Source organism: Pristis pectinata, chromosome 11 (genome assembly GCF_009764475.1).
Source record: "Pristis pectinata isolate sPriPec2 chromosome 11, sPriPec2.1.pri, whole genome shotgun sequence".
NCBI classification, from domain to species: domain Eukaryota; kingdom Metazoa; phylum Chordata; class Chondrichthyes; order Rhinopristiformes; family Pristidae; genus Pristis; species Pristis pectinata.
The window spans coordinates 34489929-34511277 of record NC_067415.1 but is presented as its reverse complement, the minus strand read 5'-3'; the positions used below and the strand labels follow the sequence as shown (position 1 = coordinate 34511277).

Sequence of the window (21349 nt, the reverse complement as noted above, 5' to 3'; positions counted from 1 at the left end):
GGAAACTGGAGCACTTGGAGGAAGCACACGCAGACACGGGGAGAACGTACAAACTCCTTACAGACAGCGGCCGGAATTGAACCTGGGTCACTGGCGCTGTGATAGTGTTACGCTAACTGGCACACTACTGTGCAAAAGAATGTTGGAGTTGTGAAATGCAGAGCAGGAGGACAAGTCCAGCAGGTCAGGCTGGGCATGTCCTCCACTCCCTGAGAGAAAAAAATAGAAAAGAGGGGGATAAAAAACAAGATGAGTTAATATCACAGATGGATGACTGATACAGACCGAGAAGTCAAGCCAACTTTTCAGACAAAGATTCAAAGGCTTAATTTAGGGGGTAGAGCTAGAGGGAAAAGAGGAACTAAAGAGGAAGGAGCAAGAAACAGTGTAAAGTTTAAGTGATTTGAATGTAATTTACTTATTGAAAATAATTAGGTTGATACTTCTTCAAGTAGCTTTATGGATATTTCTGACTCATTATGTGTTGCATGCTTTGTCATAGAACAGGACTCAAGATTACTTACCGGGACAGAACTTGTGACTGCCTCCCAGTTTGATTTTGAGGTTTGCGGCTGTAAATCTTCCTGAAACAGAATGAAATAAGTGTCTAGACTACTGACGACCTTCGTTGTTGTTGTTAACATATATGCCTAGAAATTGGACTTCACTTTTTTTTGGCAAACTAAACCCTAGCATCAAATTGGGCCCTGCCCCAAAATATTAAGAAATTGGCTGCACACAATTTTACAGAAGTATTAGTGTGGCTTCCATCCAAAATGACGCATTTCATCGTGATTTGCACACCCTGATGGGAAAACAACCAAGTTAATACAGTGTCCATCACTTGGTTGTTCAGCAATCAGCAGAGATTGTCAGCTCTTAAAGGCAAACTCCACATAGCAGCGAGTCAGCAGCAACACACGTTATGGTTGCCACGGTGAAGAGAGAATGGAGAGAACGCCAAGGTACTCTGAGAGGGATAATAAAGTGCTTGAGGATGAGACAGGTTTCAGGAGCAATAAAGTGGAGCAGTGTTGAATTATTATCATCACTAGCTTTGTCAAAGTGATCAATGTCAAAAATACAATATTGTTCTTTAACAAACACACACACACACACACACACACACACACACACACACACACACACACACACACACACTTTGCTGGTTGAGCATTGTTTGATGCACAATTAGGTGTGTGTAGTTTTCAGGAGGTGTGTAAATAGTCTGCAGTGAGTTTTGGAGCTCCCTTGTAATGTTTCACATTTTGAGCCAAGTAGCCCTTTAAATGATACCTTAATGTAAGACTGAATGGGTTGTGTTTCTTGTTTTATTCGTGACTACCAATCATTGCAATGAAATTTGGTTGCATGCATTTGTGAGCGTTGCATACAAGCCGATAGCAGGAGCAATGGTCAGGGACACTAGTGTGAGTGGTGTGAAAGGCAGGTCTGGTGGGAAAGGCTGATACTGCTGCAGTGGGAATCATTCAGTGCAAGTGTGTCAGTTCAAGGGCAGCCAGATACTTTAATTCTGGGAAGCAATTGCCTCTGTGTACAAGACTAAGCAGAGTACAGCAAGCAAAGTAATAGCAGTCAAGCAGTGTCAGAACATAAGGGATCAAATGCAACAGAAAACCACAGGAGGGATTTACACTACATTGAGGAGGATAAGCAATGCAAGGAGGGTATTTTAAATTGTGTATACATCACTAGTGGTGATGAAAGAAACATCATTCTCAAAAATTAAAGATTATTGATGAAGACATTTAGTATGTTCATGCAACGGCTAACTGATCCATCATGGGAGAGGAAGCAAATAACCAGAAGTCCAGGAAGATGCCATTAGCAAGAAGCATGTCAAAAGTTGAGAACCTATTCTGGCGCGGCCCTAAGAATACCAGGACAAATGCAGTATGTGATCTTCTATTATAGGTATATTGCAAGGCTGTATATGTGAAAAACTAACTCTGTCAGGGACAGAGGTGAAAATGGATTGGAAAAATGTATTTACAGATTCTAGGCAGCTATGGATAAGGTGCTATAGGAGGCCAGCATTCTTGGAGAAAGGAGTGGCCTCATGCACACCTAACCCTCAAATAAGGACAGAGCTGAGGTCAATCACTTGGGAGGATCAATTATTACACATTGTAGCCTGTATTGTTCATTTTTAAAAGTCAGAAATATCCACCTGCACCCACCATGACACCAAAGCTCAGCACTGATGACTTCCCCACCAGCCCCCAACCAGACTCCTCCCTCAGATGCCCTTCCCATCCCAAATGCTCTGCTCCAGACAGCCCCCACTGTCCAAATTTGCAGAGTGAGCCTGAGACCCCCCCCCCCCTCCTTTCCAGGGCCTCCTTCAGTCAGAGGCCTCTCCCCTCAGCAAACCAGATGCACGGAAAAATCATGGTGGAGCTGGGACAGCTGAGAGGGAAGCTGCCGGCTGATGCACAGGCTAAGAAATTCAGCACCCAGTGGTGTGGGGGGGAGCTCATTTGTCCGTGGGTGAGGGGTCGGAAGATCAGCAGTAAGGTGACCACTGAAGGACTCTGCTGATCATCTTCCAAATGAACATGAAGGCAGGTACCAGCATTAACCCTGTAACTAGAGAAACAAAGGACTGCAGATGCCGGAATCCAGATGAAAAACACGATGACGCTGGAGGAACTCAGCAGGCCAGGCAGCATCCGTGGAGGAAAGCAGGCGGTCAATGTGTTGGGTCAGGACCCTTCTTCAGGACTGAAGGTGGGAAAAGGGGAAGCCCAGTATAGAGGAGGGAAAAGCAGAGCAAGCACAAACTGGAGGAACAGCACCTCATTTTCCATCTTTGAACCTTGCATGAACCTTGAATTCTCCCACTTTGAGTAATCCCAACCCCCCCTTCCCCACACTCACACCCCCCCACACCATGCTTCTTCTCTTCTTCCCTGTCCTAGCTTCTTTATTTCTCTTTCTTTTCCTTTCTCTCCTTACCTTTGACCCATCCCCTGGTGGATCTGCTCTCCCCTCCTCCCCTGCACCTCCCTATCACCATCTCTTACCTGCATCTACCAATCACCATCTTATGCCCCCCCCCCCCCGCCTCCCCGCTTTTGTCCACCTATCGCTGCTCTGCTTTTCCCTCCTATATATTGGGCTTCCCCTTTTCCTAGCTTCAGCCCTGAAGAAGGGTCCTGACCCGAAACGTTGACCGCCTGCTTTTCTCCACGGCTGCTGCCTGGCCTGCTGAGTTCCTCCAGCGTCATCGTGTTTTTCTAACCCTGTAACTGTCTGTCTGATGGTGGACCATCCTGGACTGGTGTGTATTGAATGTTTCAAGTCAGAAGGCCAAGATCCCTTGAATGTTGTATTTGGGCTCTTATGCCTCAGCCACTTGTGCTAATACAGACACTCAGTGATGGACTTTGTTGGAGGTTAAGAACCCACAAAGCACACATATATTCTGTAGTCTTGAATTCAATTTATGATGTAATGTCCCTTTAGTCCACAGATTTTGCTGCAGTAGTAGTTTTGGTATTCTCAAAAAAAAAGAGGTTATTATTAACGCTTGCAATGGAATCAACTTACTGTATAAAGAAAAAAGATATTCCTTCAATATATTTTAACACATTTTATGAAATATGCTGTCTTTAGTCTTCTGGCTGGGGTGGGGGGTGATTTTCATGTGTTATTTGGAACCAATATCCCCAGTACTGAGGTCCTAATTTCCCTCAGTCAGTTATATTGTGCTGACCATGTTGTTTGAATGTCCAATACCTGACTCCAAAACAGATCCTCTATTCCGACTCTGTTGGGGGAGGAGATTACCAAGTGGACACAGAGAAAGATTCAAAGATGCACTCAAAGCTTTCTTGAAGTGCAGCATCCCCATTGACTCCGGAAACCTCTGGCCCATGACCGCTCAAAGAATGGAAGGAACTTTCAGGATGGTATTGAGAACCTTGGCCATATACCGTGAGCACACAGAAGGCCCGAGTAAGCAATGGAAGGGGCAGGCCACCTCACAAGCTACCCACCCGCCTGGCTGCCAAATCAGCGACCAACTGCCCCATCTATGGAAAAGTCTGTGGTTCCCACATTGACCTCATTACCCAATTCAGAACTCACAAAACCAGAGTGGAAGCAAGTCATTCTCAATCCTGAGGGACTGCCTAAGAAGATATTTCATGTCAAACAACTTTTCATTGCAGCAGTCTGGAATTGTATAAAATTAGTGTCTTAGTGGCACTTAATGAATTTTGAAATGACTCCTATCATCAGTGTCACGATCTGTATGCTTGTGGATTTCTTATGCCTAATTAAGACTGAAAAGAAGTGTCAAGCCTCAGCTTTATACGTGGGATTTCACTGTGTTGGACTGCCATTTGTAGTGAATATGAAGTTGTTTAAGTTTCAAGAGAGGGAGCAACACATGGGACTGACTGAATACCACAATTTCAAAACACATCTTGGAATGACTGAAATATCTCTCACACAACGTAGCCTAAGCGCCAACTTTTCTCACCACAGATGGTCCTTTAATATCTAAACATTTCATACATTCTTTTCCCTTTCAAGGCCAAATATCTAAGAGAATTTCCATGTGTATGACTTTACCATGTCCAGACATTCATACAACTGTGCAATGACTCTATAATATGATTCGCACTCAGACCATGTCATGACTACATCGATTATATGATGATACACCATGTAACAAATGGAGTTACACCATTGATTATCCAAGGGCCAGAATTCTTATCCCAGCTGTACCCAGTCACTCTGGGTCACTCTCACACACCTCCTTGTGGCTGTTTTTGAATACTAATGGTTAAAGTCCAGGAATAAATTGCTAAGAACAGAGTGTGATATAAAATGTGGAGAATATAACTCTAGTTGTGAACAAAGTTTTGACAATGATGTGCAGGTTTAGTTGAAAAGTGAAAACCTGCAGATTCTGGAAATCTGAAATAAAAGCAGAAATGCTGGAATCATTCATCAGGTCAGGCATCTGAGGAGCGAGAGAGAGATACTGAGTTAACAGTTCACATTGATGTTTCCTACTTATCCATTTTTTCTGCAAAGGGAAACGGGTCCATCCTTAAACCTGTCTGCACATCCTGTCTGCACCTTCCACCACAAATAAACCTTCCTTCAATCTCTGCTGTCTGTAAGAATGCAGCCCCCTCCTAGCCAGTGTCTCCTCTTAATTATGATTCTCCAGCTCTGCCCACATTCTCGTAAATCTCCTCAGCATCATCACATCCTTCCTGACCAGAACTGTACACTCTACTCTAACTGTGGCCTGATAATGTTTTATACTGTTCTTGCATGGCCTCCCTGCTTTTTCATTCTATGCATGCCTAACCACCTTGTCTACCTCGGGGATTTGTGGACATGCATTTCAAGATCTTTCTCCTCCTCTACACTTCTTAGTATCCCACCATTTACTGTATATTTCTTCATCTTTTTGACCCTTCCCATCTGCGAAACTTCCTATTTCTCCAGCATGAATTTTTCTACCCACCTAACCAATCCACCGATACCTTCCTGCAGCTGAGAATTTACTGGAGCTTTCCAAAGCTAAGTATTTAAGGGTGAAATCAGGAACCCACATTGCTATGTGAATAGTGATGAAAATATTAAATTTCCTCCTCCATTAGGCTGTGGGTTCCTGTGCAGCTGAGATTATCAGGATAGACGACTGTGATGTTATGCTGAGTAAGGATATCAAAAGGTAAAATATCACAAGATCACAAGACAAAAGGAGCAGAAGTAGGCCGTTCTGCCCATCGAATCTGCACCGCTACCTCACCATGAGCTAAACTATTCTCATCTAGCCCCAATTCCCGGCCTTTTCCCCATATCCCTTGATCCTTTGACTAATTAGATATTTATCAATCTCCTCCCTAAACACCCCCAATGATCGGGCTTCCACAGCTGTATGTGGCAACGAATTCCATAAATCCACAACCCTCTGGCTGAAGAAATTTCTTCTCATTTCTGTTCTAAATGGGTACCCTCTAATTCTAAGACTGTGCCCTCTAGTCCTGGACTCACCCACCAAGGGAAACAACTTAGCCACATCTACTCTGTCTAGCCCTTTCGACATTCGAAATGTTTCTATGAGGTCCCCTCTCATTCTTCTGTACTCTAGTGAGTACGGTCCAAGAGCCGACAATTGCTCATCGTATGTAAGCCCTTTCATTCCGGGAATCATCCTCGTAAATCTTCTCTGAACCCTCTCCAACGTCAGCACGTCCTTCCTAAGATAAGCCCCAAACTGTATTCCAAATGAGGTCTCACCAGTGCCCCACAGAGCCTCATCAACACTTCCTTACTTTTATATGTTATACCTCTCGAAATGAATGCCAACATAGCATTCCCTTTTCTTACCGCCGATCCAACCTGGTGGTTAACCTTTAGGGTATCCTGCACGAGGACTCTCAAGTCCCTTTGCACTTCTGTACTTTGAATTTTCTCCCCATCTAGATAATAATCTGCCCATTGATTTCTTCTTCCAAAGAGTACAACTGCACTTTTCTCAACATTGAATCTCATCTGCCATTTCTTTGCCCATTCTCCTAAACTGTCTAAGTCTCTCTGCAACCTTCCTATTTCTTCAATACTCCCTACTCCTCCACCTATCTTGGTGTCATCTGCAAACTTAGCCACAAAACCATTTACCCCATAATCTAAATCATCGATATACAGTGTAAAGAGAAGCGGCCCCAACACTGACCCTTGCGGAACACCACTGGTAACCGGCAGCCAACCAGAACAGGATCCCTTTATTCCCACTCTTTGCTTTCTGCCTATAAGCCAATGCTGCACCCATTCTAATATCCTTCCTGTAATTCCATGTGCTCTCATCTTACTAAGCAGCATCTTGTGCGGCACCTTGTTGAAGGCCTTTTGAAAATCCAAATACACAACATCCACAGCCTCTCCCTTATCGATCCTACTTGAGATTTCCTCAATACACTCCAATAGGTTGGTCAGGCAGGATCTTCCCTTCATGAAACCATGCTGGCTTGGACTTATCTTGTCATGCACCTCTAGGTATTCCATAACCTTGTCCTTGAGGATCGACTCCAATAACTTTCCAACCACCGACGTCAGACTGATAAGTCTGTAATTTCCCTTATGCAGCCTCCCACCTTTCTTATACAGCAGAACTACATTTGCGACCTTCCAGTCCTCCGGAACCATGCCAGAGTCTATTGATGCCTGGAAAATTATCACCAATGCCTCCACAATCTCTAAAGCCACCTCCTTCAGAACCCAAGGGTGCACTTCATCCAGTCCGGGAGACTTATCTGTCCTTAGTCCATTAGCTTCCCGAGCACCTTCTCTCTAGTAATCTTGACTGAACTCAGTTCTATCCCTTGAGACCCCTGATTATCAGGTATATTGCTGATGTCTTCCACAGTGAAGACTGATGCAAAATACTCATTTAGTTCCTCTGCCATCTCTTTGTTATCCATTATAATCTCTCCCGCACCATTTTCCATTGGTCCTATATCAACCTGTGTCTCTCTTTTACTCTTCATATTTTAAAAAAACTTAGTATCCTTTTATATATTATCTGCCAACTTCCTTTCATAATTCATCTTTTCTTTCCTAACGACCTTCTTAGTTTCTTTCTGTAAATTTTTAAAAGTTTCCCAGTCTTCTGTTTTCCCACTAATTTTTGCTTCCTTGTATGCCCTCCCTTTTGCTTTTATTTTAGACTTAACCTGTCTCGTTAGCCACGTTTGTGCCATTTTTCCATTCATAACCTTTTTTCTTGGAATATATCTGTCCCGTACTTTCCTTATTTCTTGTAGAAATTTCATCCATTTCTGCTCTGCCGTCCCTCCAACTAGCTTACATTTCCAATCTATTTGGCCAGCTCCTCTCTCATGCCACTGTAATTTCCTTTGTTCCACTGAAATATTGATACACCTGATATCAGCTTCTCCTTTTCAAATTTGAAACTGAACTCAATCATATTATGATCACTACTTCCTAATGGTTCCTTTACCTTTAGTTTCCTAATCACCTCAGGTTCATTACACAGCACCCAATCCAAAACAGCTGATCCCCTGGTGGGCTCATCAACAAGCTGCTCCAAAAAGCCACTCAGTAGACATTCCACAAACTGACTCTCTTGAGATCCACTACCCTCCTGGCTTTCCCAATGCACCTTCATGTTAAAATCCCCCAGAAATATAGGTGGATGAATGGAGTTAATTGAACAGGTGAAGAGTCAAGGGGTTGAATGTGCCACTCCTGTTCCTTTACTTCTCTAACTGCCTTATCCTCCTAGATGCTTCTTAGTACTCAGATATCCTTGCTACCATGTTCCTAACTTGGTTCCAGGCTTTAATCCATCTGACATCTGGAAGATGTGCAAGCTGCGTTTTAAAAATGACCAACAGATAAAGTTAACAGTAAACATGTAATGATAATGAAGGAAACTGATTTACAATTGATACAAAATATTGACATACAATGTGAAAATACAAATTGCACTAAAACTTACAAAATAATTTTTAGTTGATTGCATGCAAATCAATGACCTTGACAATGATGTTACAACGGATAACAAGTAAATTCCACAAATGACCTTGCGATCTGCTGTTTTTTTTCAAAAGTGCCACAATGTATTTTTTCAAATAATTTCTCATTTGGCCAACTCAAGTCCAAACTAGATCATCTGCAGCTGATGCCAGAATCTCCCACAAGACGAATGAGAAAAAACAGAGGATATGGTCAACCATATGACTGAATTGGGGCAGTAAAGGCCGAAGCTTGAGAACAGATCATCTGCCTCGTCTCAGCCACGGGAATGGTGAGTCATGTGTGCTGGAATGTAAACAGGGCAAGATATGCATCAGGCTACAAACTGGATGAGGAGGGATAGATTATATTTGCTCTGACATTAAAGTGGTTTGAATTTAACTTGAGATTAAAGGTTATCCACTAATCTGTTTTTTTTTGTGTGCGGGGGGAGTTTTGAAAGTCTGTTGGTCTAGAATCTCGTGCAATAGCAGCACAGTTTAAGAATCAGGCTTGGAGAGCAATATTTATGGTCCTCATAATTTCCTGGTGGTAATTATATCTGTAAAATGACCTTCATCCCCAACTCCCTGAACCACACTCATATTGAATAAGGTTTCATTTCAGGAGACCAGTCGCAGAAAATGTATCTGGTGGTCTTTTCAAATCCGACATCTGAACTTTTCCCCAAACGTTATGCGGGGTCCAATTGAAAATGTTTTCTTTTTCTTCAGATAATATGCTGTGACCTCCCATGTAACAGTGTTTTCTATGAGAACTACTTGCTAAAAGTGGGCATGAATAGATTTACATCATCCACTATGACAACATGCCTCTGACTTTGGGCTTCTTTAAGGAAAAGACAGGTAATCAGGGCAATCCTCAGTAAGGGATTAATTGCAGTCAGCATAAGGCAACAAAATCAGAAAGATGCATGTAAGAGTTCACATGAAGCCATATCAGATTTTTCAATTCAGCTTTTTCTCCATTATCACAGTTGAATTGCCATCTGCACACATGAAAATGAATAGTTCATTTTACTTGCTTTGAAGGAATTTTGTTCAAACTTTGGCATTTCTTACTACAACAAAACATCGACTGCATATTCTGATTGTCAGGAGCAGAGGAGAAAAGATAAACAAGCTGACAGGACTTAATACTAATTGTAAATACTCTCACTCTGTTGGTTACTGCTTTTGCTCAGCCAAGGCAGGCGGAATTATGCACATCCATCTTTTGAGGTAATTGTTTTCTGGAAAATTGATTGCATAGCTCTCATATTTTAATCAAATGCATTCTACGTTAAAATAATAGCATTTTGCAATTTTCCAAAGGACCTATGGATATTTCTAGAAAGTGTGGCCATCATTTTAGATTACTTGCCCATAACACAAGCTATCCCATGACAAGTATCAATACTCTTGGAGAAATAACCATAATGTTCCTGAAGTCTTGGGCATCAGCAGCCCCAAATGATGTGCATTTTGAGACTATCAATTCACTTGTCCTCTTGTCGACACTCATCAATGCCAAACTATCTGGCATTGTATTCAGGCAAGTGTACACAATGTCTGCAATATTCAAACCAAGGTTTCTGTCACCTGCCAGAATTTTCAAATTATTCTGAGCAATGGTATGGGGCATAAAGATACATTTTACTCTGTTAAGATGAAAAAACTTTCTAATCTAGCTCAATTCCAATTAATATCTTGCCAATTAGTAATAATTACAAAATAGAAAAAATTCTATAAACTAGAAATGAAAGTGCTTGTTTGTGGGCTGATCTTTGTATCTCAGGGTAGTTAACCTTTAAACAGCTGAATGAATCACTGATGTTTAGTTTTGTAAGTATGAAATTGTTGCACTTTTATATTAATAAAATATTACACTTTGTTTTGTTATTGTGGAACACAGAATTCAACATAATACCAAAACTTATACACTTTATTCATGAATATCCTGTTGTATATTTTTTCTTTGTTTCTCATTATTTTAGAGTCATAGAGTCATACAGCAAGACAGCATGGATACAGGCACTTCAGCCCAACGAGTCCATGCCAACCATGCTGTCCACCTAGCTAGTCCCAATTTCCTATGTTCGGCCCATATCCCTCCAGGCCCCTCCCCTCCCCTCTCCTCCACGTGCTTCTTAAATGATACTATTGTACCTGCCTCAACGACTTCCTCTGGCAGCTCATTCCATATACTCATCACCCTTTGCGTGAAAAAGTTGACCTTCAAGTCCTTTTTAAATCTTTCCACTCTCACCCTAAACTTTTGCCCTATAGTTTTGGACTCCCCTACCCTGGGGAAAAGACTGTTGCTATCCACCTTATCTATGCATCTCATAATTTTAAACATTTCTATAAGGTCGCCACTCATTCTCCTACATTCCAAGGAATAAAGACCTAGTCTGGTCAACCTCTCCTTATAACTCAGGCCCTCTAGTCCTGGCAACATCCTCGTAAATCTTTTCTGCACTCTTTCCAGTTTAACCACTTCTTTCCTATAACAGGGTGACCAAAACTGTACACAGTACTCCAAGTGTGGCCTCACCAGTGACTTATACAACTGTGACACAATGTCCCAACTCCTATACTCAATGCCAATAATGATTGTCAATAATGCCAACAATGCCACTCAATAATTTTCATTAATATTTCAGCCTTAAGAAAAAATGTGGCAACTTTCATGTTTAAATTAACTTTTTGGATTGCTTTCACATAATGTAGCAACTATAAAATGTTGTGAGATTGAAATGTCTTTAAGATGACATGAGATTTCAGGGAAGCACAATGATGGAACACACAACTCCAGCAACCTGGGTGTGATCCCGGTTTCAGGTGATGTCTGTGTGGAGTTTGCAAGTTCTCCCTGTGACCATGGAAAAATTACCCCTAGTTTAGTGGGTGACAGTGTGGAATTGATGGGCACGTGAGAGAGAATAGGTTACGGGGAAAATAAATGGGAGCATGGGACTGATGGGATAGTTCTGAGAGTTGGCATAGACCTGGTGGGCAGAATAGACTACTATTATATTGTAGGGAAATTTGAGACATTGGACTACTACCTTGAACAGAAATGCATCTTCAGTTCCAACTGTTAGGTTAACAAGAAAGTAGACAACGGCCTTTTTCAGCACTCCAATTTTCTGTCTTGGCTCCAACTTCTTCTCAAACAGAAGCCTTTCATCTGACTAGGTTAGAATGCCTTGATTCAGAGGTTACTTCCACCCTCCCAAAAAATAGCTCTCGCCTTCCGAAGACAGGAAACCTCCATCACTTCAAACATTATTTTTTCATCCTCTTAAATAAACAACTTGCAATTTTCTTCAGACAAAATACTTCTAGCTCCCACCCTAAGACAAAATGCTGCTCTGCAATTAAAAGAACACATCACGATTATTGCATGTTGCCAAACAGCTTTTCAGATGATTTAAGGAAGAATGCATTATGACTTTCCTGACATCAACTGAACTGTTCTCACTTGTTATTTTTTCGCTTGAACCCACGTAATATTTTTTGACAAAAGTATCATGCCACATGACATATTTCACATTGCACTGTAGTATTATAACCTGATTGATAATGTCTCCATCCCATTCACATCAACTACATCATGCAAACAAAGTCCATTGATGGAAGTACGAATCAAAACTTTTGAGTCCTTAGTTATAAATTTACTGATGGCTATTACATACCACTTCCACTGGAGAGTAATAAATGCGAAATCCAGGTTTGGCCACAAAATATTCATCTGATTTAAAGGTTATCCTTAGTCTGTTGCTTTTTGATGTTAGTCTTGGAGGAACTTCCTTATTTCCACACCACCTTCCACGGATAACTCGGTTTGTGTCGGATATATCTTCCACCTCTACAAAGTCATACCTAAAAGATAGAGGGTACAATGTTTTGTGGTTACTTCTATAAATAGTGCACTTGCTTTCAAAATAAATATTGTTCCTTAGGAGCTTTAGTGGCTAAATGAAAGCTTTTGGGGCAGTACTGAGCAACATATCTGATGAAGGTCACATGAATGAAAATCACACAGTGAATGATCTTTGGTCTGTAATCAGTTACCTGAATTTATCTGGGATTACATTACTACAAGCAGGCCACACCAGCTCTTAGTTAAAGAGAAGAAAATATCCAGTGATTTTGCTGGCTAATGTATGTATGTCATTGCTGGGAGCAAATAGAGTTGGATTGGGCTGTGATTCTCTCCCACTACCATTACCCCTCAACTCCTTTACCCACTATTCCCATCACACTAATGGAACTTTCACTTTCTAGCTCACAAATGTTGCTCACGTATGCAGAATAGCAACCAGAATGAGGAAACCGACTAGTGTATCAATAGTCTGACGTAGGATGACTTCTTCAGGGAAGGAGAGAGAAAATTAACAAGGGAGAGAAACAAGCATATCATCTGTGCCATCCTGTTCATAACCATCATATTATGTACTAACATTAGCCTGCCTGAGCACATGAATAAACATCACCTAAAGATGCAAATTATGTGTATTTGAAAACCAAGTCGATTACATGCTTAATTGGAAAGATGTGTTACTAGGCAATCAAGAAGTGACACTTCCTGGAATGACTTGGGAACTTAAGCAATAATTCTCTTTATCCTTTACTCAGGATAAATTTCACTGCAATTGTACACACGCAAATAGGATATTTTTTGCAACTGTCTAATCTCATGACTTCCCATTTTGAATGTGATTAAAATTGTAGCTATTGAGAAAATTTACAACTATTTCCTTAAGAGAAATGCTGACAAAAAACAAGATCTTTTTTTCTAATATGAGCTACATTTATTAACTTTATTGAATATGAAGTTATATCAAATGCTAATTTAAGGAAAGACTGACATAAGCATACTTTAGGTGATATAACTCTTGACATTGAAGAAAATAGAATAGAGGAGAACGATGAAGCAATTTACAATCATTGAGCTTGTGCAGAATCTTACCCTGCTGCTTCAGATATGTGAAACATATTCAAATGCAAATTTATTCACTAGCAATATCAGATATTCTCCAGAGAAAGCAATTTGTCTTTGAAATATAAAAAAAATCTGTTTGAAATTTTGTTTATTTTAAATTTCATTGGAATGATACTAAAATGTTTAAGGAAAGGTGTGCTGAAGGGGATAGGGATCAATTAGCTTCTGAGAGATTGAAACTGGCAGATTGAAACAGAGTGAAAAGGTGATCTCAAAGTCAAAGTTAACGTGGGATGAGTATGTACATGCTTTCCCAATGTTTGAAGATGGGCAGGAATCCACAAATGGTTGTAATTGATGTAGTGTCAGGTTGTCTTTGTTGCTGTGCATGAAGACATTGCCATGGTGAGCCAACCACACAGGTCAGAAAGCCATCATCAATGAAGAATAAAGTGCTTGTAAAGTCACATTTGTCACAGCACAGTTGCTGCCTGACACCTTGTGAAAAATGATGAAGAGCATGTTCTCACTGTGGAATGTAAACTTTAATAAGAACCATGTTGTTTTCATTGAACCATGGAAGATAATCACCTAGAATATATAAGGCTAGCACATATATACATTGCATTCAGAAATATAAAATTAATCTCCAAAGACATAAATTATCAAAGCATGTGCATTTATATTGCTGAAGACCTGATAGAAGCAGAATAACTTCACTTTTGTCATGAGTCAAAGATAGCCCTCATATTTATTTTTAAATATATTTCTGAGGTATCAAAGAACTGAACTGCATAGAATGTAATCTCTTATTCCTAAAAGTCATATTTTTATAACAAGGAAACACATAGCAATCATAAAAGCATCAAAGGCCTACTGAAGTCACTCAAAATTCGGTTCGAGAAAAGATCATTGTTTTCTAGGTTGTCATGACACTTTCAGTAATTGGGGATTCATTTTAGATAATATCAAATGTAAATAAACTGTGCATGTTTACCTAATAAACAACCCTTGTTCTTGAGATAGGTAAGATCTGTATTTTACACTTCAGGAGATGGAGCAGGCAATGGATAAGCTGACAGTGAGTCAGTGGTTGTATAATGAAGTACTGGCTAAACCTGCCTTTGCACCATACGAATGACATGGAAGTGAGATGGTGGTGCCTTTGACCTCCCACTCTATAGTTGGACTTGGTGGGGAGTCCAGCAGTAGGTAAGTACTATATGGAGCTTGTGGACTGGGTACACTGCATATGCTCAGCCTTATGCCAGTCACACCCAGAGCCTGAGCACGGCCCCATTCACTTGAATGGCATCACTGAACTTCTCTATAAAGGCAAGTTGTTAGTCTCTTTTACACCTACACTATTTTAATGAATTTACTTAAGTTGAATGTGGTTTAGCATCAATTTACTTTTTATATTTTTATTCATGTTTTGTATTTTTAAATATTACTTAAATGTTTTCCAAAATGATAATCTGATAATCAGAGACATTCAGGATCAGTGGGAAAGGCCATCTGATAGCAGGAGCAGTCAGAAGCCCATTAAGGTGGTCAGTGGCCCAGGCCTGGTGGCCACTTGCAGGCTACCGCGCCTCATGGAACAGCCACAGCAGAAACCGGAGGGCAATGCACAGGAGGTAAATGTAACTGTAGGCATCCTGCAAAGGGCAAAGGCAAGGGCAAGGCTCAGACTAAGAATAGTGCAACTGGTCCAGTGGGTCCTCTTCCTGATATGTCTCTCAGTCTTGTGTGTGCGTGACTGTAGGACTCAACCACACCATGTATCAGGTCAGTTAGTCACATTTCAGGGGGACCAGTGAGAAAATAATTGAGTTGTTAGTTGGTAAGTTATATATTACGAGTGAGCTGGAGCAGATGGGGCAACAGTGGTGAGGCCTTGTCAGCTCATGTTAAGGCACCAAAATATCTGTGTGATCTTGGCAGTTGTCCAAGCCACACTGTACATGCTTGTAGAGAGACATCATCATAAACATCCACCAGATCATGCCTCAGAAGCCTCTGTGGTAATGGTTATGACAGTATCTTTGTTCATAAGTGGATTCAGGTCACTACTGGGGGCCTGCATGCTATCTGTAGTAGGATACCTTTGCCATGGTTGTTCACGCAGCACTGATCTGGAGCTAACGCCCAGCATCTCATAGGTAGCAGATAAGAGGAAGAGGATCACTTGGGGGATGATGGCAACAGGGCACATGCAAGTGGAACAAAAGAACAGTAGCAAAAGGAACAGGAGTGCACTATACAGTCCCTTGAGCTTGCTGCACCATTCGATAAGATCATGACTGACCCAATCTCTAGCCACTGCAATTTTTTCCATCTCACAGTTCCATCAGTGTTGTGTTCTCCCTCTCCTCCGGCTTCATTCGTCTTCCTCTATTTACACTTCCTCCAGACAGATCAGCTGGGATTGGTAAATTATTATGTGGAACAGTCTTTGTTTCAGTCCTATCTGGGCCCACTCCCTCAACTCTTTTTTCCATTGCATTGATGGCTGCATTAATGCTGTCTCCTGTACCCATGCAGAACTTGGCAATTTCATTATTTTTGCGGCCAATTTCTACCCTGCCCTCATCTTCACGTGGTCCATCTCTGACTCTTTCCTTCCTTTTCTGGATCCCTTTGTCTCTATCTCAGGAGATAGGTTCAATACTTAACATACATCACAAGCCTACTGACTCCCACAGCTATTCTGATTACTCTTCATACTCTATGGACCCTGTTCCATTCTCCCAGTTCCTCTATCACCATCATATTTGCTCTGATGATGAGACTTTCCATACAGGTGCCTCTGAAATATCTTGTTTCTTCCTGAACTACGACTTTGCTTCTGTTAACAAAGGCCTTGACTGCATCTCATCCTTTTGCCATGTCTCTGCTCTCACTCCATCTTCTCCAGGACAGAACAAGGATAGAGCTCTCCTGGTCTTCACCTTCCACCCCACCAGCCTCTGCATTCAACAGGTCATTCTCTGCAATTTTTGCCACCTTCAAAGAGATTCCACCACCAGACACACCTTCCCCTCATCTTGCCTTTCAGCATTTCACAGAGACTGTTCCCTTCATGACTCCCTGGTCCACTCTTCCATTTCAACCAACTACCCCCCTTCTTATGGCACTTTCCCTTGCAACTGCAGCCATGCAACAATCGTTCTTTTACTTCCTCTCTTCCCACCATCCAGGAACCCCAGCAGTATTTCCAGGTGAAACAGTGAATCACTTGTACCTCTTCCAATCTAGTGTACTGCATTTGGTGTTCACAGTGTGGTCTTCTCTACAATGGAGAAACCAAACACAGCTTGGGTGACGCTTTGGGGAACACCTGCGTTCAGTCCACAGGGGCGACCCTGGGCTTTCTGTTGCCTACCATTTTAATTGTCCATCCCACTCCCACTCTGACCTATCAGTTTGTGGCCTCCTGCACTGTTACAATGAGGCCCAATGCAAGCTTGAGGAACAACACCTTATCCCACTCTCCCACACTTTCGCCACTCTAGCCTCCTTCTCCCTACCCAATCTATTCTGAATTCACATACCAGAGAAAATAATTTGTCTCTCACCAGTTAATCAACATCAACATACTGGTGAGAGACAAATTATTTTCTCTGGTATGTGGTTCTAACCAGTTAATCACTCTACAGTGGTGGTATTTTGACTTTTTAAAATATTGTCATTATACTGACAGTATGGATGAAAGGAAAAAAAATTCACTTTGCATTACTGTAATATAAAATAAAAATTAGAAGGCAACATCAATTATGAGAGCAACAAGAAATTATCTTCTTAGTCTGACTGCTTTTGGAGTTGAAGGATCTACTTAACAAAAACTAGTGCAATGATATTCATGATGATAATTAGGATAATTCATTTCACATTTACAACGACTCAAAATTGCACTTCATAGCCAATTTAGTCAATTGTTCTTCAATTGGAATGACTATGAAAATCATGGGAGAGCAGACACCAGCTTTGAATCTTTCAAGATTAGCTTCATTACATATTAAAGTATTAGCTAAAGAAGTAATTTTTGTGGTCCATTCACCAAGGATGTATTCATTTAGAGACATGTTGCCAGACTGTTTTGTTGGAACATGCTGCATAGGAGGGACTGGTGTCTGGGAGCTAGGGGTTGAGAAGAGGGCAATCAGTGCTTGAACTCTGTAAGATTACCCTGCCAATCAGAGAATCAAATTTGGTTTTGATTAAGCCCAGTGTTGTTTTCTCTACCTGGATAGAATATTACAAACTCTTCGAGTACAAGTCCTTAAAAATCTAAGCCTTCCAAAATGCACCAGCTGAAACATCAGCTCATGGTCACTAAAACAGTTGAAGAAACTGAGTTACGTCAACTTAGCCTTGTGGCTAATATCTTGTGATGTGTGATAATGACCAGATAATCCATTTTGGTAACGTTGAGTGAGGGGTAAATATTATCCAAAGCATTGGGGATAACTGCCTTCCTCATTGTGCCACAGGATCTTGTATATCCAATTGACGGATGACTAACATGCCATTCAACAGACTGCACCGTTGGAGACAGAAGAGACTGCAGATGCTGGAATCTGGAGCAAAAAACAAGCTGCTGGAGCAACTCAACACACCAGGCAGCATCTGCAGAGGCAAAGGGATGGTCGACATTTTGGGTTGAGACTCTGCATCAGGGATAGTGCCTTTAACTGCCCTGGATATTTTTAATAGTATTGTTCATCCATTGTTTTTCCTGGACAAATGGTAGCACAGCTGTGCTGGTAACAGATTCTAATATGGAACTAGCTTTGATTTATGGGAGAAATCAAATAAACATGAAACTAATTAATTTAGACATAATGAATAGCTGGTGCATAGAAGGAGAGCTTCCTGTTGGGAAAGAAAATTTTTGTCAACAATACAGGAAACAATGATCCTGGGAATGGAGTATTCTGCCTCCTTACAGTCTGTGCATTAGGAAAAGCATGCAAAAGGTATGCTTCAGAGCTTCTTTTCCCTGTCGACAGCTGTCTCCAAATCTACCTCATTCACTTGCTGAGATACCAGACTATTAACAAAGGGACTGTATTCATGAAACAGCTTATAGAACAAATTGGCATCATCAAATCCTGTTGCAACATCTGCTAGCAGCTAATTACACAAAGCAGTCCTTAAAGGGGTGACAATATTAAAGGAACAATTAATTTTTACTGACCAGTTTTACATTTGACGCATATGTTACGGCACCTGTATGAAAGTGCATCAACACTGAGCACCCTGTGTTATACGATTTGGAATTTCTGCTTCTGCTTCTTGTAACATTTATATAAATGATTTGGTTGAAAATGTAGGTGGGCTGATTAGTAGGTTTGCAGATGATACGAAAATTAATGAAGTCATGGACAGTGAAGAGGGTTCTCAAAGGATACAGCAGGATTTAGGTAAGTTGGAAATTTGGGCAGAGAAATGGCAGATGGAGTTTAATCTGGACAGGTATGAGGTGATGCATTTTGGGATGTCAAATGCAAGAGGAAAGTATACAGTAAATGGCAGGATCCTTACGGGGGACCTGGGCAAATTTTTCATAACTCCCTGAAAGTGGCAACACAAGTGGATAGGTAAGGAAGGTGTAAGGCATGCTTGCCTTCATCAGCCTGGGATTGACCATAAAATTTGGGAAGTCATTTTGCAGCTGTACAAAAGTTTGGTTAGGCTACCTTTGGAGTATTCTGTGCAGTTCTGGTCTCCACACTACAGGAAGGATGTGGAAGCTTTGGAAAGGGTGCAGAAGAGGTTCTCCAGGATGTTGCCTGGATTGGAGTATATTGGCTATAAGGAGAGATTGGACAAGCTGGGATGGTTTTCTCTGGAGCGTCAGAGACTGAGGGGTGACCTGACAAAAGTATACATAATTACGAGATGAATAAATAGGATACATATTCAGAGTCTTTTTCCCAGAGTGGAAATGTCAAATACTAGAGGGTATGGGTTTAATGTGAAAGGGGGAAAGTTAAAGGAGATGTGTGAGGCAAGTTTTTTTACACAGATAGTGGTAGGTGCCTGGAATGTGCCACCAGGGGAGGTGGTAGAAGCAGATATGATAGCAAGGTTTAAGAGGCATTTAGACAGACACATGAACAAGCAGGGAATAGAGGAATACAGATCATGTGCAGGCAGATGAGATTAATTCAATTGGCATCAGGGTCAGTATAGACATTGTGGCCAAAGATCCTGCTCCTGTGCTGTACTGTCCTATGTTTTATGTTCTATTTTATAATCCTTCACCATCTGTTTGCATTTGACACTGTAAATACATTTGCAATACAGCATTCATATACATTTTCATCCCAAGCCTACTGACCTATAAGCATCAGCACTTATCACGTGATATTTATTTAAAAACTGTTCAAGATTATGACCTTAATGTTGTACATAGGATAGACCTTGCCTTAGACTGTTTAAAACTGATAGGAATAGAGTTTCTCAAAACTTAGCCATCTTCCTGCTTACCTGCAAATATCATTTTCTGGTTCCTCCAGTCCAAAACTGGTATCGAACACCAACTGTATCCTTGTGTTTTCAGGAGACAGCAACCTCCATGTCAACAGAATGCTCCTTGGATAGTTGAGAGGAAATCGTGGGCTCTGTATATATCCATTATTCACGACATTGATTGTATCCTCTTTCCGATAAATTGCTGTGAGGTGATTGCTCTCTGTTAGTAGTCACAACTTGTACAAATTAGTTGGCTGTTTAATTATTGAAGAACAATGCAAAAAAATCACCAAGCATAACAGTGAATGATAAATCTTTAAACATTTAACACTTTTGACAATTAATGTTGCATGTATAAACTCCATTTGCAACCAAGACAATAATTTTAACAGTGCCTTTTAGGCATAGGTATTGGAAGTAATATCCGCAGCTGCTACCATCAGAAATTGGTCCAGTTACAAACATACAGATACTGTGGGTCTTTGGAGATTAGAAATGGTTAAGTTCTGGTTATATATAAGCTAAATAGAACAACACATAAACATGGCATAATAGTCTTTGATCCATGTTCAGGAGGCCAGTAGTAAGCAATTGTATAAATGTAACTGAAAATCTGCCATTTTAGATAACAGGAACAAGTTATGGCACAACAAATATTACACAATAACCTTTGCAGTGTGCCTTTCAATATATTGATGTTTTCATAAACTTAAAAATTGCACAGTGGCACAAAACTAGATTGTTATTTAGAAGGATATTGCATAAGTATTAGAAAAGCAATATAAAAATATGGAACAAAGGCAGGGAGGTGAGATTAGAGTAGATCAATGTAATTGAACAAATAGAATGGGCATATGCATTCTAAGACAAATGACTTTTTTTAATGCTGATGCTTCTAATAATTTTATGTGAAATTAGTGAGGCAATTAACATGCCATGAAATCAATCCTTCAGTGACAAAGATAATGAAATGCAATTGCAAAACACGTTATCAGGTTCAATCTGATTTTAACACCTGTGTTATTATACATCAGCTGAGGCAGCAATATGGCACCACACCAATGAAGATGTAAAGCATTAGAAAATGGAAACAATTCACAATTTATACATCAGATTGCTGTAACACTATACTGGCTGGATTCAGCTTTCAGATAGAATCTGTCCAGACAGTGCACAAAATACATTTGTTTCCATCAGCTTGATTTTGTTTCCATGCTCAGTACAAGATTGCTTACATTAGCAAAGAGTGATTTAAAGTAAAACCAGAATAAGTATCTGGATGAAAAAGTACAGATTAAGTATCTGGATAATAAGTGGGCAGGGTTTTAGATGAAAATTCTGGCTACATTTGGCTGTTCTGATCACCCTGAATTTATGGTTCAGGAAT

At 40.7% G+C, this 21349-nt stretch overlaps 1 protein-coding gene across 4 annotated transcripts in view; it reads right to left on the bottom strand.

The window, feature by feature from the left end:
- pdgfd (platelet derived growth factor d) overlaps positions 1–21349 on the bottom strand; it is a 100696-nt gene that overhangs the window by 24783 nt on the left and 54564 nt on the right. The window contains exons 2-4 of one of the 4 annotated variants that reach the window (XM_052026089.1): positions 19978–20182; positions 12230–12416; positions 525–584 (exon numbers count right to left, since the gene is read on the bottom strand). In XM_052026089.1, coding sequence (XP_051882049.1) covers positions 525–584; positions 12230–12416; positions 19978–20182 — 452 coding nt within the window. The remainder of the gene's footprint in view (positions 1–524; positions 585–12229; positions 12417–19977; positions 20183–21349) is intronic. The other 3 variants (XM_052026090.1, XM_052026092.1, XM_052026093.1) reach the window with 3 other exon arrangements.